General features: G+C 40.3%; 1 protein-coding gene, 2 non-coding genes and 1 pseudogene across 3 annotated transcripts; 2 read left to right on the top strand and 2 right to left on the bottom strand.

Annotated features, from left to right (window-relative positions):
• Positions 1-1,076: 1,076 nt before the first annotated feature.
• On the top strand, positions 1,077-2,354 carry LOC145433629 (uncharacterized protein F54H12.2-like). The gene has a single exon (XM_080310774.1). It carries the CDS (start codon positions 1,077-1,079, stop codon positions 2,352-2,354), a length of 1,278 nt encoding a protein of 425 aa, XP_080166900.1.
• A 1,235-nt stretch (positions 2,355-3,589) lies between these two features.
• Positions 3,590-3,661, bottom strand: Trnap-ugg (transfer RNA proline (anticodon UGG)). The gene has a single exon. It is a non-coding gene; the product is annotated as a tRNA-Pro (tRNA).
• A 716-nt stretch (positions 3,662-4,377) lies between these two features.
• On the bottom strand, positions 4,378-4,449 carry Trnaa-ugc (transfer RNA alanine (anticodon UGC)). The gene has a single exon. It is a non-coding gene; the product is annotated as a tRNA-Ala (tRNA).
• A 9,496-nt stretch (positions 4,450-13,945) lies between these two features.
• Positions 13,946-17,027, top strand: LOC145433736 (oxysterol-binding protein 1 pseudogene; annotated as a pseudogene).
• Positions 17,028-17,134: the final 107 nt, after the last annotated feature.

Here is a 17,134-nt window from a genome sequence, read left to right as displayed (position 1 = left end):
AATGGGAGTTGGGGCTTGCAGAATTTTCAGTTCGTAATCAGTTTCAAGCTACTTTACCCCATTTCAATGGATTGTTATGGGAATTTCAAGAGGAAAAATCATCTGCTCTGTTGGCAGCGCAAAGCAATAATTATTTTTTCTATCCAAATGGGGATTATTATGATTTCAAAAGCTTGATCGATAGAATCAATCGTACTCAGACAAAGGTATGGATAAATCAGCTGTCAAGCTCCACGGCTATGCTAGTCATTCCCCCTAGCGAAGCAGGTGCCTTTCCGAATTTCCGAAGAAATCCAAAGAGAATCAGAAATCCGGTTTTCGTATATGGAAATCTTAAAGAACAAAATTTACCGCAAGGAAAATATTTAACTTCGCAAATGTTCCTGCGAGATAGCATCGCACCGATAAGTAATTTATTGGTCTATACCGATCTCATTCGACCACAAACAGTTGGTGATACGAATGCACCGCTATTGCGAAATATCCCTATCACAGCAGCTAACAATGAATACCAACATCACATTTTTGAGAAAATCTACTTTTTCCCTATGATTGCGGAATATGCCAATCGAATTCGAATTAGTATTAGAGACGATAAAGGTGCATCTATAAATCTGAATGGTTCTGTAGTTCATATCACACTTGCTTTACGTCACGATGAGAGCACATTACTGTTGTGATCGTGAAGCTTTTCAACACTATTATCGAAATCAAAGCGGAGGGGACATAAACTACTTTCGAGGTCGAGTGCAAAGAGGTCACGGTCTAGGTAATCTATTTCGCAGTTTGGGACGTAGTGTGGTACCCTTGATTTCCAAAGGAGCAAAAGCTCTGGGTAGACAACTACTTCACACCGGGGCTGAAGTCGCTTCTGACGTATTGGGAGGACAAAACATTGGAGAAAGCTTTAAAATCAGAGGAAAGCAAGCTGCTAGTCAAGCACTTGATAATTTCCTAGGGAAGAGAAAAGCACCTAAAAAGAAAAATACCAAACGGAAAAAACGTCGCCGGGATATTTTTGATTAAATACAAATAGCAAGCCTTCCTCTTTTCATTTACAAGTAGACCCGCGGAACATGACGGAGCTGATTCATAGCAAATCTGCTGAAGGTATTCATCCGTCTTTAGACCTTTTCCAGATACCACCTACTCAGACGAGTGTAGAGAAAAAACGTATCATCAAGATACCCCCTGTTTCGGACAATGAATCCGTCATAACTTTCAGATACGAGGGGTGTGGAGATTTCATAGATCTAAGCGAATCTTATTTTTTATTTCGTTTGAAACTGTTGAAAGGCGATGCGGATTTAGTCGCAAATGATGATATTGGCGTTGTCAATAACATTTTAGATTCAATGATTTCACAACTTCACATTAAAGTTGGAAATCACACGATCAAGCAGGATATAAAACTACAGGCGTATTCAGCCTACTTGAACTATCTGTTCGCCCCACAAGACGTACAAAAGTCAACGCTTTTGACACAGGGTTGGGTCAAAGATACCCCTGAGCAATTAGATGATAAGGCTATAGGCGATGCTGCAGCTAACAAAGGTCACAACGCGAGAAGTTTGCCTTTTGCAATCAGTAAAGTTGTTGAAATTAGAGGCCGAATACATCACGGATTATGCTTACAAGACCGTTACATTCTGGACGAGGTACCCTTGGAGTTCGAACTCACTTTGAACCCGAAAAGTTTCTTTCTGTTTGGAGTGAATACTAGCAATTTCAAAATTATTAAAAAAGAGCTGCAATTGTGTGGTGTGAAAGTAAGCGAAGATGTGAAATCCGCTATGATGGTCGATGCTCCAGCTAGATATCCGTTTATGGACATGAAGCTTCTGACAAGAACTTTCGCAGCTAACACCACTCAAATCGATATTGGTAATCTGTATTCGGGTACTCTACCGACTCGTTTAATCATCGGTATGGTAGCGACTAAGGCATTCCAGGGTGCGTTCGATAAAAATCCATACAATTTTATTCATAACAAAATGAAGCGTGTCGAATTGAAAGTCAATGGTTTCCTGATACCGGAAGGTGGATACGAACTTGATTTTGAAAACAATCACTATTCTGAAGCCTATCTCAATATGGTTCAAGGCATAGGAGCTCTCGAAAAACAGATCGGAGTTCTCACCCCGAAGGAATTCGCTAATGGATATACTCTTCTAGTATATAACTTGCGAGCTGATGATTTAGACGACTGTTTCGAACTGCAGAAAAGCGGTACCCTTAGTCTGCGCATCACTTTTCCTGCTGATGGTGTCGCGAGCGAAACAACTCTGCTTTGTTTCATGGAATTTCAAAAAATACTGGAAATAAGCCAAGCTCGCACCGTTACTGTAATATGAACGGACTAGAAATAGATGAAATATTGTATAGTTACGATTCCACCAAACGACATTATCTAGGAAATTTTCCTATTGATCGACTTCCTCGGCGACCGAAAGCTCCCTACTCATTAATCATTAATTATGACGAGGCCGACGAACCAGGAAGTCACTGGGTATGCATCTACGCTGATGAATATGGAACTCATTATCATGACAGCTTCGGCATAACTCCGTTCAGAAACGAAATACCCTGTTTCTTAGAACCTGAAAAGTATACAAGTTCGATCAAACCATTACAGCACAAACGTTCAGAGGCTTGCGGAGCGCACGCAATTTCATTCCTAAGCTGCCGCAGTGATGGTATGAGCACGCTGTCTTATTTAGACCACTTCGGAAAAGATAAGAAACACAACGATAGTATAGTCTGGGACTTTGTTCAAAGATTGAAACGAAATGCGAGCAAATAGCTTCACTGTCATACAGTACTTTGGAGATGAGAAGATTCGACTGAAAATCAGAGAAAAAATCATTGTAATGAATCCTGAACGCATTCACAGACTTTCATCTGATAGCTTTCATATACGTATTTATCCGCATGACCGAGATATTACATTATTCATTGGAACTGATTGGTTGCCTGTACGCTTTCCTAATCATTGTATGTACATAGACGTGTTATCGAAACATAGAATTGCTCAACAAATCAGTGAAGAATTTGTTGTTTTTCGTAGACTAAAAATCTGGGAATCTCTGACTAGATCGCGTATATAAATGGAAGATGCCGATGATATCTTAGCTGTCGTGTTCATCGTACTGCTTACTATTTGTTGTATACTGGAATGGGTATCATGTTGCTGTCAAGAACGTGAGCAAGCTAGTGAAGCATGACCATGGCAAGAATTTCTGTTGCTACTCAGTTTGAGTCGAGTCGTAATTATGAGGAAATGATTGTATTGCCCAACGTGAGATCAATTACCATTCCCTACACGTGTATACTTTTCCATTATGATAATAGAATTGTAGTGAAACCAATTGAAGATTGTGTTACATACCCATCGCGTAATATCATTGTCTGTAAAGACGAATATTATCGTGTGCTTTATAAATCGTGCTTGGTCATTGATTTCAAGGGCAAGGCGATTGTTGTTGGTAATATAATCCTATTCCAAGCGTTTTGTGATGGTCGTTTCATAACTCAATAAATCACTGACTCGTGTTCGGTTGTGTTTATCCATTAGGTAGTAGCAAAATGCAGATTCGTCCGGGATTTGAACCCGGGACCTCTCGCTCCCAAAGCGAGCATCATACCCCTAGACCAACGAATCAGCGCACAATGCAAGCTGCATCAGACCAGTGCAACTTCGTCAATAAATCACTAACTCGCGCTATTTTTCATATAACCAACACATTATGGAGTTTTTATTACAAAGATTGCGATCCACAATCAATATTTACAAGGCATAAACAAGTCACAAGCAAATGATAGTTTTAATCATTGTAATCACGCTGACAAATCGCAGTCGACTCTGGCATAGCGTTCGGTATATTGCTGAGCGCGTTTAAAGTAGAGTTGTCTATCTTCCAGATAGAGATGTGCACTTTCCGCATTCATAGGATCGTTTGGATTTGGTGCGCCAAGTAACGAAGATATTGATAGCAGCACAGTTGATGTAGTTAGCGCTGGTGACCATTGCTTCTGCAAAATATCCACGCATATAGTGCCTTTCACACTAATGTTCGGGTGAAATATATGAGTTTCAAATCTCATCTTCGGAGGTCGAAACGGATACTCTGTGGGATATTCTATTAATATTTTAAACACTCCTTTTTCGTATGGTGTTCCCTGGGGTCCTTCAATTGTTGCCCACCAACTAAATAGATTCGATTCGTCAATCGGTCCCGCTTTGATAGTAGAATCAGAACAATTCCGAAACTTTTCTCGCTCGAAACACAGTCTTTTCAAAGCACACATTCTGAGTGACAATCAAATTGAAATGATTGCGCCACCTTTGCGTCATTAGCACTTCAACGGAAAAAAGAGTGGAGAATACGGGAATTGAACCCGTGACCTTCTGCTTGCAAGACAGCTGCTCTACCGCTGAGCTAAATCCCCAAGCGATAGTGACGGCTTAAATGTTAGTTTTGAGCAGTAGCATTAGCAAATTTATGAGATAGTTCTACTGTAGCTGTTGACTTGAAAACAACTCGATGTTCTTCTTTCGTTACTTCAGTATCGTATATCTTCATAGTTTTTCTTTCGTCTTGATCACATGGTACCAGCTCTGTATAATTACATCCTTCACATTCTACTATAGTGAAAGGATACGATATTTCCATTACATCCACACCAACCATCTTCATACATTTCGAATATACTATCCATGATACGGCCTTGGATCCAATAAACTTACAACCGTTTATTCGCACGGAACCCATGATGTAAATATAACAAATAGTAACTGCGATCGAGCTTTTATAAGTGATACCACGTGACAAAATGCCTCCATCCACCATTTTGTTCTATCCACTTTCGTTTTTTAGTAGCAATGTAATTCCCGAGTGTCTGTATGATAGCATCTATATCCCTGCCGTTATGCGCAGCCTCGTTATTGCGAGCAAGAATGCCGCCAAGCACATAAAGAGACACAATCCGACCCCAATTTTCTTGACTATCTTTGAATATTTCATCGGCTATCATCAGGAACATTCGCTCAATGGGTGAATGTTCTTTATATTTCTCATTGACTTCACTATAACGAAGGCGCTTGGAGACTGCGTTTAGGATAGTTCGATATCGCTCAAATATTTCAGTAACAACTCGTCGTAAGGTTTTCTCCACCTGTGTATTTGCTTTAACGCTTGAGCCGTCGATTTCATACATGATAAAATTTCTAGCTAAGGAATATGCCGTGGATATAATTTCATCCTTTTCTTCAGTGAGCGCAGGTGATACTCGCAATAATTCCATGGTTTTGAAGATAACAGTGAGCATCAACTACGCTTGTGACGTAATCATGAATATGGTGCAATACGCAATCATAGGTAATCAACTTACGCAATGACGTATAATGACGTAATCATTATACACATGCTGCAATACGCAATTATAGGTAATCAACTTACGCAATGACGTAATAAATATCTCAGCGTTACTGGACTGGAACTATGCCATCTCTCACACAACCAAAACCTCTCTCGTATTGGAACCACACCCACTTCGTTCTGCATTCTGATTGGCTAACAGATGTCACGTGATCAAATACTCGACGCTGATTGGGGCGCGCCTCGTTACCGTGTATAATACTACTTACGTAGAGTTTGAAAATTTTGGATTTGCCCAAAAACGCAAAAAAAAAATTTTCTCAAATTTTTTTGCCAACCCCATGAAATTGTTGGGCTGTCTTCAAAAACTATGCAAAACAAATTTGACTCAATTCCAAGCCGTAGAAGCGGAGTTATTCCAGTTTTTCGGTGATAATTCTTGGATTATCCACCAATCAAGGATAATCACAGAATTATCGAATAAAAACTGAAATAACTCCGCTTCTACGGCTTGGAATTGAGTCAAATTTGTTTTGCATAGTTTTTGAACACAGCCCAACAATTTCATGGGGTTGGCAGAAAAATTTAGAAAAAAAATTTTTTTGCGTTTTTGGGCAAATCCAAAATTTTCGAACTCTACGTAACCCGCGAATATTTGTCGGAATGAATTCAAATTTGGTATGCGTCGTTTTTTAAGGCAACCTAACGATTTAATCAAGTAACCAGCAAGATTCAGGAAAAAAAGTTATTTTTGAACAGCCCTAATGTGCATTGTGCATGATTATGAATAAATTTCGTTCCAGAATTTCGGTTGAACATAATTTAAAACAAAAATCAATGGAAAACAAACATGTTTAAAATACGGCCCTTGTTGAAAACATGTTTTTTATTTTTTTTGTTTAGCCACGAAGTCACGGATATCTAACTGTGACGTCACAATGGATTGACATTCACAATCAAAAATATAAGGTAAATATGCCTCCTTCGCCGAAAGAGGCTTCTGACCACTGTCATAAACAGACCAAAATATCTTAAGCTTGGACTATATCGTTATGCAGCATTTTTACGGTCGGTGGTCATTATCATCAGAACACTAATGTATCAAGTACCAATGATCATTATCTTCTGGTTATAACTAGGACAAGTTTTTGCAACTTTTTTTTACAGCTTCCTGCATACCAGGGCATAGTATGGTATGGTATGGAATGGGAATTTTCCATACTCCATACCCCCCCAATCGTTCCATGCCATACTTGACAATTTTCCATACCATAGCAACATTCTTCCATACCATTAAATAATTGATACTTTTCCATACTTTCGCAACTTGCCCAACCTCTCAATTGATATTCTATTTTTGATATGTGGAAATGTTGCGGCGTTTTTATTCTAATTATTTTGGATGATTATCCATTTAAACAGCCCTGATGCACCAATGATATCCCCAGTTTCTTTATATCAGATGTCGTCAGCAATGTATGTTGCCTAATCATCGAAGACGAAACGTATAATATATAGGCCTACACACGGGATTAATTGGAAATCACAGATAACCTAATGACATATAAATCTAGTGTGGTAACGGACTGCTAGCAGTAACATGTCATTTCATCTGTAACGAGTCCGGCTATGCTATCAATTAGCGAGTCCGCGATCTCCCCGAATACAGGCTTTTTTACATGTGAGTCTATACCCGATCAGAAACCTCAAAATTAGCCACCGGCTCGAAACCACTGCAATAGAATATATCTTGGAATATAAATTTACATCACTACAATCATTTTGGTACAGAGGATCAAATGTCTATCTTCTCCGCCAATCTGTGGACCACGCATTAGATTCATCAGCCCAGATCAGGGTGTCTATTCTTTTATCAGAGGTAACCAAATTACATGAAGTTTAATGCGTGTTGGAGGCCGGCATATCGCAACGTCGCTCCAAGACAAGCTACATATTTTTGATTTACAGTGACGGTTATTTCAAATAGATATTGCGTGATGATCATCGTACCAAAGCGCAGAAAATTATTTCCAAGTTGAACAAATTGATAAAAACATTCATGTAACTTTTACATTCTCAGAATATATGATTTTAAAACTCCCTTGGTAGTTTATGGAGTGGAAGTTTACAATAAGCGAAATGCAAGTTGAAACGCGACAGCGGTCGAATATCATTCGTTTCTGTGATATTTAGATTGGAATGATCATTATTAATATTATTTTCCTTCATATGCGCGTTGCGCTACTTTGTTGTCTTCAAATAGATGTCGACCGGTGTGGGTGGGTGATAAATCGCAATTTGAGATATCTACATAGACAGTGAGCGATTTTCTGAGGTATGCAATCAATTTGACAAATCGAAAGTAAGGATCAAACTGCGAAAGTATGGAAAAAGTATGGAAGTATGGAAAGAACATTCCATACCGTACTTGGGAAACTTCCATACCATACTTGCACTCTTCCATATTCAATACCGAAATTTCGTTCCATACCATACCATACTTCCATATCATACCATATACCAGGGGTCACCAACACGCGGCCCGCGGGCCGCATGCGGCCCACGAGGTCATATTTTGCGGCCCGCGACTTGATTTGAGATTTCGGAAGGAAGCTATAAGAAAACATTTCGCAAATGCTGAAATTGACGTGCAATGGCCGAAATACTGCCAAGACCGAGACGCTTAGAAAACGGCTTAGGGCAGTGGTTCTGAAACTGTGGGGCGTGTCGCCTTGTGGGGGCGCGGAGCTGCAGTCAACTGAAAAAATTTTCGCGCTATGCGCGATTTACCTCGAGTTCATAGTTATAGTTATTGCTCTGTGTATAGTCCCGAATTCATATTATAGAATTCTGTCATCTACATTCATAACCATCCATGCCATTAAACTATCCGTTCGAATTGCTAGCTCTATGGATGCATTTTGTGATGTGACAATAAGGGGGGACGACAATTTGTAGTATCATAAAGCGGGACATGTCTAAAAAGGTTTCAGAACCACTGGCTTAGGGCTTCTTCACAAGATCAAGCTTAACGTGGAGATGGTCTTTCATCTAGTAGCGTATATCGCTAGCTCCAAAAAGCGTTTCAAGGTATCGTGCACAGCTCAGAGTTCAAAATAAAATGAAATTGATGACGGTGATATTCTGTTGTATTCTTATTCCTTTAATAAAATGTTACTTCTTTTGTGATCACTATGCCCCTGGACTGTGTTAGGTAGCACAGCGTTGTACTGACATAGAGTTTTGAAACGTGGTTGCCTACTTTATATCGATATTGAATTCATGCGGCCCGCGGCCGCTACGAAATTTGAAAAGTGGCCCGCGACCCGTTTTGAGTTGGCGACCCCTGCCATATACCATAGCATGCCCTGCTACATACTCAGATCTATGTACAATGATGTTTTAAGCTGCTTGGAGGGATTTTATAGTGCAACTTTTTGAAACTTTTCTCTATTTTTACTGCAACTTTTATCAAATATTGCCTCAAAATGTAACGGACTGATTTAAAGAGATGTTATAAACTATTTCTAGTATGGTTCTATTCTCTTTGAAAAGCATAGCAAAGAGCTATATTATGGGTTAGCAGCATCTCACTGAGTTATCTATGACACAATGGCTTTCAAGCAAAAAGTTCAACTACCCCTGCCAAGCACGACCGTGTACGAACAATATGTAAAGTGAATGGATCGCTTTGATAATTCTGTCGCTTAAATTTGAAATAGTTTCTCACTTCAAGGACTCCCAGGCGAGACCGCCGAAAATTACATTTTCATTGGGTCACCTTATTCAGGCTATTGATTTTGTTAAAGTCGCCAAGAATGAATTTTTCTGCAACACCTTGGGTCAAGTTTGCAGACCTAAGGGGTTTAGGGTGCGGCATTTGACCTGTTTTAGGGGGAGGGGTTATCGCTATGCTGTTTGGCTTTTTCGGGAAAATTATTCCCGCATTGCGTAATTTTCTTGCTGTGTGCTAGAAAAAAATATAATTTTCGCCGGTTGCGCCAGAATGTTCGTGAAATGGCTAAGAAACAAATTTTACTGCTCTGCCGGAACTAGGTCATACAGCAGAATATTTCGAGTATGTCATACCCTTCTAATTCAACAAAAATTATGAATGTAACTTTTTACTGCAACTTTTCAAAATTACGTGCAACTTTCTCGCGATTTTAGTGCAACAAAAACTTGCCCTAGTTATAACTGTTGAACCTGCGACGAATTCGAACGTTCCAGTCACTCCACGTCGCAAACGTCGAATATAATTGTTGGGTGCAAATCATCCGTAGGCTCATACTACATGTTTTTTCGAAAGAATTTACAGAATTATGGCATATAATTAGATACAACGTTTGGAACGTTTTTTTAAGGCATTTGGTTAAAACGCTGTTTAAAACATGTTTTAAGTGTTTTAAAACACCGTTTGTTTTAAATACAAACCTACGTAGGTGCCTTTTCAAAACACATCCAAGCGCATCCATCGCATGCAATGTGTGAAATGATGTTTGAATATGTAAATACATGTAGCTTGTTGTATTTTGTAGCTTGTGTAGCTTGTTGCATACACTTTATTACCTTTATGCTGCATGGGTTCATGTCATTCATGCAGATAAATCGAATGGGTACGCGGTTGAAGACATGAGCAGCCCTGATCTAGCAAAGGATTTCTGTTCTATAGGCAGCTCAGTGGATCAATGATCCTCGTGTATGATTCGAATCGAACGGATTCTTCAATGGTTGGTGTATGCTTGCGGTACGACGCCTGTTTGCAGTAATATTAAACTCTGTATGCGTTATTCAATTCCGAATAAATAGTGATCCAATCATTTTGAAAGTTCAGCAACTGAAATCATGCCTCGTCTCGGAGTTCGAAAATTCGACGTGACTGGACATGACTTTGACTTGACTAACTTTACTTGACTCGAGTCACCTTCTAAAATCGAGTGCCTTGACCTGACTCGAGTCGAAATATTCCATTACTCGATATGATTGATGACTCGAAGGGATATTATTATTATTATTGATGAGAAGTTGAGTGACGCTTTTCGCCTGTGAGGCCAGGTGAATAGTTGTTGTTGTTTTTGTTGTTGGGAGGGGTACCATCTAAAAGTAGAACATTGAACGCTCTCTTATTCGAAATTTCATGCTGGTGGCGTCATAATTTGTGATAGGATTGTTGATATACAATCTTCTTTCCAGTTCTCTACTAGTTGCTGGCTAATACCCCTGAGGAGTGTCAGCCGAAAATATTCGGATTCATTTCAATATGATTATACTATTCAATTGTGTAAAATACTGCAGTGCAGCGTGCAGCAGTCGCTCTGATGCACCGCCACACCATACGGTGAACTCTTCGCAAAAATAGTGAGTATTTCCACCCGTGTACCACGCTACCACCCCTGATATACGGGTGTGAGTGTACAACCAGCATGGCGTATGAAACCAGAACCTACCTCTAACTTATACCGCGGTATAAATCGAGCACAAAATTTTATCAAAATTATACATGCAAGTAGGAACATGGGAAGGCATGCAAAGCAATGCAGCCAGCCACGTGGGATGACTGCGATATAATTCTGAGTTAGGATCTGTGTTCGACTGTTCGAGGGCTGTTCAAAAATAACTTTTTTTCCGGATTCCAGCCATTCACTGATTAAATTGTCAGGTTACCCTAAAAAACGCTGCACACCAAATTTGGTTTGATTCTAACAAGTATAGGACTCCGCAGATCCAATTAAAATTTTAATTTATTACGGAAAATTTAAAAAAAAAATTCAAATTTTTCTGCCAACCCCATGAAATTGTTGAGCTTTCTTCAAAGACGTTGCAAAACAAATTAGAGTCAATTCCGACCAGTAGAAGCGAAGTTATGTGAGTTTTTCGTTGATAGATCGCGGATTATCCACCAATCAAGGATAATCCGACGATTATCATCGAAAAACTCACATAACTCCGCTTCTACTGGTCGGAATTGACTCAAATTTGTTTTGCAACGTCTTTGAAGAAAGCTCAACAATTTTTTTAAATTTTCCATGATAAATTAAAAATTTTAATTGGATCTGCGGAGTCCTATACTAGTTAGAATTGAACCAAATTTGATGTGCAGCGTTTTTTAGGGTAACCTGACAATTTAATAAGTGAATGGCTGGAATCCGGAAAAAAAAAGTTATTTTTGAACAGCCCTTGTTCGTGTACCACCCTTTTCGGCTTTTAGGGCGTGGATACAGCACACTCTGTTCGCTAAGACTGGCCATAGGGGTTCTTGGGCAGATAGTCATGTGCTAATTCATTCGACAATTGTGCGACAATTTATACGCGATGCAACCAGGTAATTGATGACATTAGATCTACTATATCATCCCATAGTGTCCTATATGGTGTCGACACAAGCAAATCTCACGCCTCAGTGAAATTGTATCACGTCACAATTTCCATTTGGCTACAGGCAATTTGACGGTCATTTTTTACCGGCTTGCCGAGCATTAAATTTGGTAAAACGGCTATCAATCGAAAGCTGACTCTCCACTGATTACGAAAATATAAATTTTATTCCGCTCGTGGCCCTGGAACTTCCACAATCAGCCTCGGATTTTTCATTGTTATGGAGATTGGCATTGGTACGCAACAATGCTGTCTGGCGAAACGAGAGAGTAGCTCAGGACGTAACAATGCTGTCTGGCGAATCGAGAGAGTAGCTCAAGAGAAAAAGAGCCAGACACCATTGTTGCGTCCCAATGCCAATCTCCATAACAATGAAAAATCCGAGGCTGATTGTGGGAGTTGCAGGGACACGAGCGGAATAAAATTTATATTTTCGCAATCAGTGCAGAGTCAGCTTTCGATTGATACCCGTTTTACCAAATTTAATGCTCGTCATGCCGGTCAAAAATGACCGTCAAATTGCCTGTAGCCAAATGGAAATTGTGACGTGATACAATTTCACTGAGGCGTGAGATTTGCCTGTGTCGACACCATATAGGACACTATGATATCATCCATTGTCGGTTTCACGGTAAATATTAGGCCTACTTGCAATATTCAATTAGTAATCGTCAGATTATATTTTTATCCGATATAGACACACACAAATGACACAATGTAAAATGTGATACACAAGACACAATGTGATGTAATGAACATATAGGAGGATGCCGAAACGACCGGTTGCGTTCACTTAATCTGTCATCCATCCGGGCATATGTGCCCGGTGTCACAGTTTTTTAGATGTTAGTCTTTGTTCGGCGGTCTTTTTAGACGCCCTTTCTTGATCTTTTCCGTTTTCGTTCATCATCGGGTCTTTTGCTGGGCAATTTTGCCGACACAAGAACAGCGACCCGGGGAAAAGGGGCCCGCCATATTAATCTCCGACGGCGGGACTTGAACTCGGACCGCCAACGTCAATTATTAGTAACCAAATCTCTATAGTTTCACATTTCAAGTGCTGATCGCTGACCTTAAACGCAACAAAAGACAAACATTTCATCCAACTATAGTGAAACTCTTGCCATTACTGAAATCCGGTGAGATATATCAGAGTTACATGGCCACATGGGTGTTACATACTTTGGTAATATCAGTGTTGCCACTCTAGGTTTCCGGAAAAACACAAGATTGTGTCGTAAAAAAACACTAGATTGGCGAAAAAACACTAGATTACTAGATCGCAGGAAAAATTTGTCGTTGCCAAGTAACCAAGATGACCAAGGTACAAATCCATAGATAAGAAGTGTTCCACACATGAATTCGATACATATGTATGATATACTGCATGATTATTTAACGAAAATTAATGAAACGAATTCAACAGAGTAAGAAAAAATCAAATATTGTAGCTTTCGAATTGTACGGCATCATAAAATTATTTATCTTTCGATTGTACAACATCGATCAAACAAAGTATATTTTGTGTGGCATATCTTTCTCACTACTGTTCATCTTCAACGAAACAATGGGGAGGTGTCCGTCCATGTACAGCATATACTTCATTTCCATGCATGCACCGGAATGTGACAAGTGAAGTGACAATGCCAAGAGATTTGTCATGAGCTTCCCCAGTAAAGGGAATTTTGATTCAACGAATCCATTGTGCACATATTTCAATTTCGCCAAAATTATGTTGGATGGCATTCACTGATAACCTGCAGCTCATTTTGCGAATTTGCCTAAGCAGCCCATTCTTCCAACAAATCATTAAGCTGAACAAATCTGCAGAGTGAGTTCAACAAGAAACGACAGAGCATTTCACCGAAATCGCTAATTTTTTCGATACATTCGCTCATAAATACGGATTCACAGCGCACCCTGTTACGTAATAATTGCTTCTTACTGCACCACCACATAGAATTGTTGAAAACAAACACAGCCAGAGACACCAAATCGCCTTATTAGCGATAAATTTAGCATGTAATTTAGTTAGTATGTTAGAATATTCCTTATTCGTACGATTGCAGAAAAACACTAGATTAGCAAAATTGTGCGACAAAAAACACTAGAACACTAGGACGATCGAAAAAACACTAGTTAAAACACTAGGAGTGGCACCACTGGGTAATATTATACGTACAAGACATATGGATACAAATCTACATTGTCTTAGCATACGTAGTACATCTCTAAATGATAGTCCTGGTCGATTTGCGGTAACGCAAACTTGGTGAATAATTTACTAGAAGTGTAAACTTCCAACTGTAATCCGATAATTCTTTTCAGTCTACGTTAATAGTCAATAACGATCGTGTACAGTATATCTAGCCTGACTATATACTAATACAGATATATATCCAGATAGATTACATTCATTACCTCCAGGCATTTAGAGCGGCCGAGTGACGTAGCGTGCTATAGCTAGTTGGTTATGTAGACGGCGCGTGTGACATGTCAGCAATGGATAAACTGAACATACGGTTGATTTGAGCTTTCGCCTTTCCTTTGTCTGCGATAGACTGGCCGATGTTTTGTCGCGCGTGTTAGCATAGGATCTGTTAATAGAATACGGTGTGGATTTGGGCGTAGTATTCAACTGCCAGCCTCAGTCTGACTGCCATAAGACATCATTAATTCGGACAGGCAGCTTCTGCAAATAGATCACTGGTTAATTTTTTGCTAAATTGCGAAACGAGGGCAACATGCGATAGCTGCAGTACAAGAATGAGAATCATGAGCGGCGTCGGTAATGACTTACGTGCAGGCTGGTTGTGGAAATGGACTAACTACATCAATGGATATCAAAAACGCTGGTTCACACTTTCGAATGGCGTGCTGTCGTACTACATCCAACCGGACGAAAAATCTGCTGGTTGTCGAGGTAACATGACACTGTCATCAGCACGTTGGTTTCGGGAAAATGAAACCAACTTCAGAATCGAAGCCGAAGGCTCGTCAACATACTTCCTAAAAGCAAAGGACGGCAATGACTGCGACGATTGGCTTGCAAGCTTGAACAAAATGCAGAACAGAAATGCGTCTTCGTTTCCTGCTGTAATGGATCGTAGTTCCAGGGATATAGTAAATACTATAATATCGCCAATACAAGCCAAGCTAGAGGAACTCAGAAACTGCTGCGACAATAGCGCCACGCAAGGTACCACTGTGCTGAGTATGTTATCCAGTATTGAAAAAGAAATTGAGTCACTAGCGAGCAATACGCAGTACGCCAAGATATCAAAGGAGCTTAAAGAATCTGTGACGCTTTTTCGAATGACGTCATCTTCAATGGTCACGACTTGTACAGAATTTTCAGAGTTATTATGTAAGCAGCTGCAAGACTGGCAAGTAACTTTACAAAACGAGGAAATGCATCGCACAGACTCCGATGACGATGAAAATTTCGAGGATGCTATAGAAATACCTTTGGTGCATGGTCCCAAAAGTGAATCTCGGATTACACCCGATCAATGCAGTCAGCAGTATCGCAGTAATCATGTTGTGCTTCTCGAAAGTAATCACAGAAAGAGTATACCCCACAAACCTGAATATAAGTTGAACCTGTGGGCTGTTCTGAAGTATTGTATCGGCAAAGACATTTCAAAGTTGCCAGTGCCAGTAAACTTCAGCGAACCGATATCCATACTACAGAAACTAACAGAGGAATTGGAATACAGCGAACTGTTGGACCGTGCCGCGACTTGCGAGGATGCTTGTTTACAACTAGCATACGTCGCTGCGTTTTCCGTTTCTTGTTATTCAACGACTGCAATAAGAACTGGTAAACCTTTCAACCCAATGTTAGGAGAAACGTATGAACTCGATTTAATGGATGAATTGGGATTTCGATTCCTGGCGGAGCAAGTAACCCACCATCCACCGAGAGCTGCTACGCACGCAGAGTCAGCAAAAAATCAAGGTCACGGCGGCTGGTCATATTGGCAGGACGTTATGCCTTCCAGCAAGTTCAGGGGCAATTACCTAACGCTGACTCCCGTGGGTACTTGTCACGTACTCTTTCACGACTCCGGAAATCATTACACCTGGAACAAAGTGACTATCACTGTGAATAATATAATATTAGGGAAGTTGTGGATCGATCAGGCCGGCGTATCCGAGATCGTAAACCACAAAACCGGCGACAGATGTAGTCTAAAGTTTCACCAGTACAGCTATTATCATTCATCAAATTTCAGGAAAGTAACTGGTACTGTGATTGATAAGGTTAATCATGGTCGCTATGACTTGTGCGGGCGCTGGGATAAAGAATTGAGACTGTATGATAGGCAGCGCCGGGTCGCGGAGTCCGTTCTCTGGGAAATCAATCCACTGCCGGAAAAAGCCGAATTGATGTATAACTTCACTTCCATGGCCATGATACTTAACGAATGGGACGACTCTTGTGCGCCTACCGACTCGCGACGACGGCCTGACCAACGCAAAATGGAGGAAGCGCTCTGGGATGATGCTAACAGCATCAAACTGGAGCTCGAAGAACGCCAACGTGACCGTCGAAAGGCTTTAAATAACGAAAACGCAGACAGAAAGAAGACAGGCGCGCAACCTATTCAATATAAACCACTTTGGTTTGAGGAGCAAAAGTGCCCTTTGACGGGTGAAAAAGTGTTTACATGCAATCGCCTGTATTGGGAAGCTAAGCAACAACAGGAGTGGTCAAACTGTCCGGACATCTTCAACATCTCGGGAGAACGAAAAGCAGCATCGGTCAAGGAGAATTGGCCTTTGCTCGTCCAGGCATCTCGAGTACGCGACAACGAATCGCAATAGAGAGACCACCATGGTCAGTACACCCCTCTGTCTACAGACTCGTAGCTGCCATTGGTTTTACCTCGTGACACAGTGCGCCTCACCATATACGTGAAAGTTTATCCGTTTCAATTACACGCCGATGAATAGTTTTAAATGTATGTATATTGTGCAATATATGCACTGATCATATTTTCTTTACAATTGTTCAAGGAATACGCTCGTTATTACTGTTTCCGCTTCTATTTTGGGTACTAATTTCCCCTGTGCAATTACGAACAGTATTACTATTCTCTCGCCTATAAAATGTAAGCTTGGTGTCTGTAACAAACGTGCATGTTCTGCATAAAGCTGATAAAAACACAAACGGTGCAGCTGCGAAGAACAGGCCTCCTCGCGATAGGGCGCTAATACTGGGTACGCTTTATGTTCTCAATCAGAATACACTGAAAGTGCTGCATTCTACTCTTCCTGAACTATCTTTGTTTCTGTTAAAATTTAAATGTAAGGAATGACGAGAGAAGGATATATAGTTAGCATTTGGAGGTCAGGGGCTAGCGGGCCAGATATCG

The sequence above is a fragment of the Botryllus schlosseri genome, chromosome 2 (assembly GCF_051294905.1).
Source record: "Botryllus schlosseri isolate E-star chromosome 2, Bs_hap1, whole genome shotgun sequence".
NCBI lineage: Eukaryota > Metazoa > Chordata > Ascidiacea > Stolidobranchia > Styelidae > Botryllus > Botryllus schlosseri.
The sequence above is the reverse complement of the archived record's forward strand: the minus strand, read 5'-3'. Positions and strand labels throughout refer to the sequence as shown.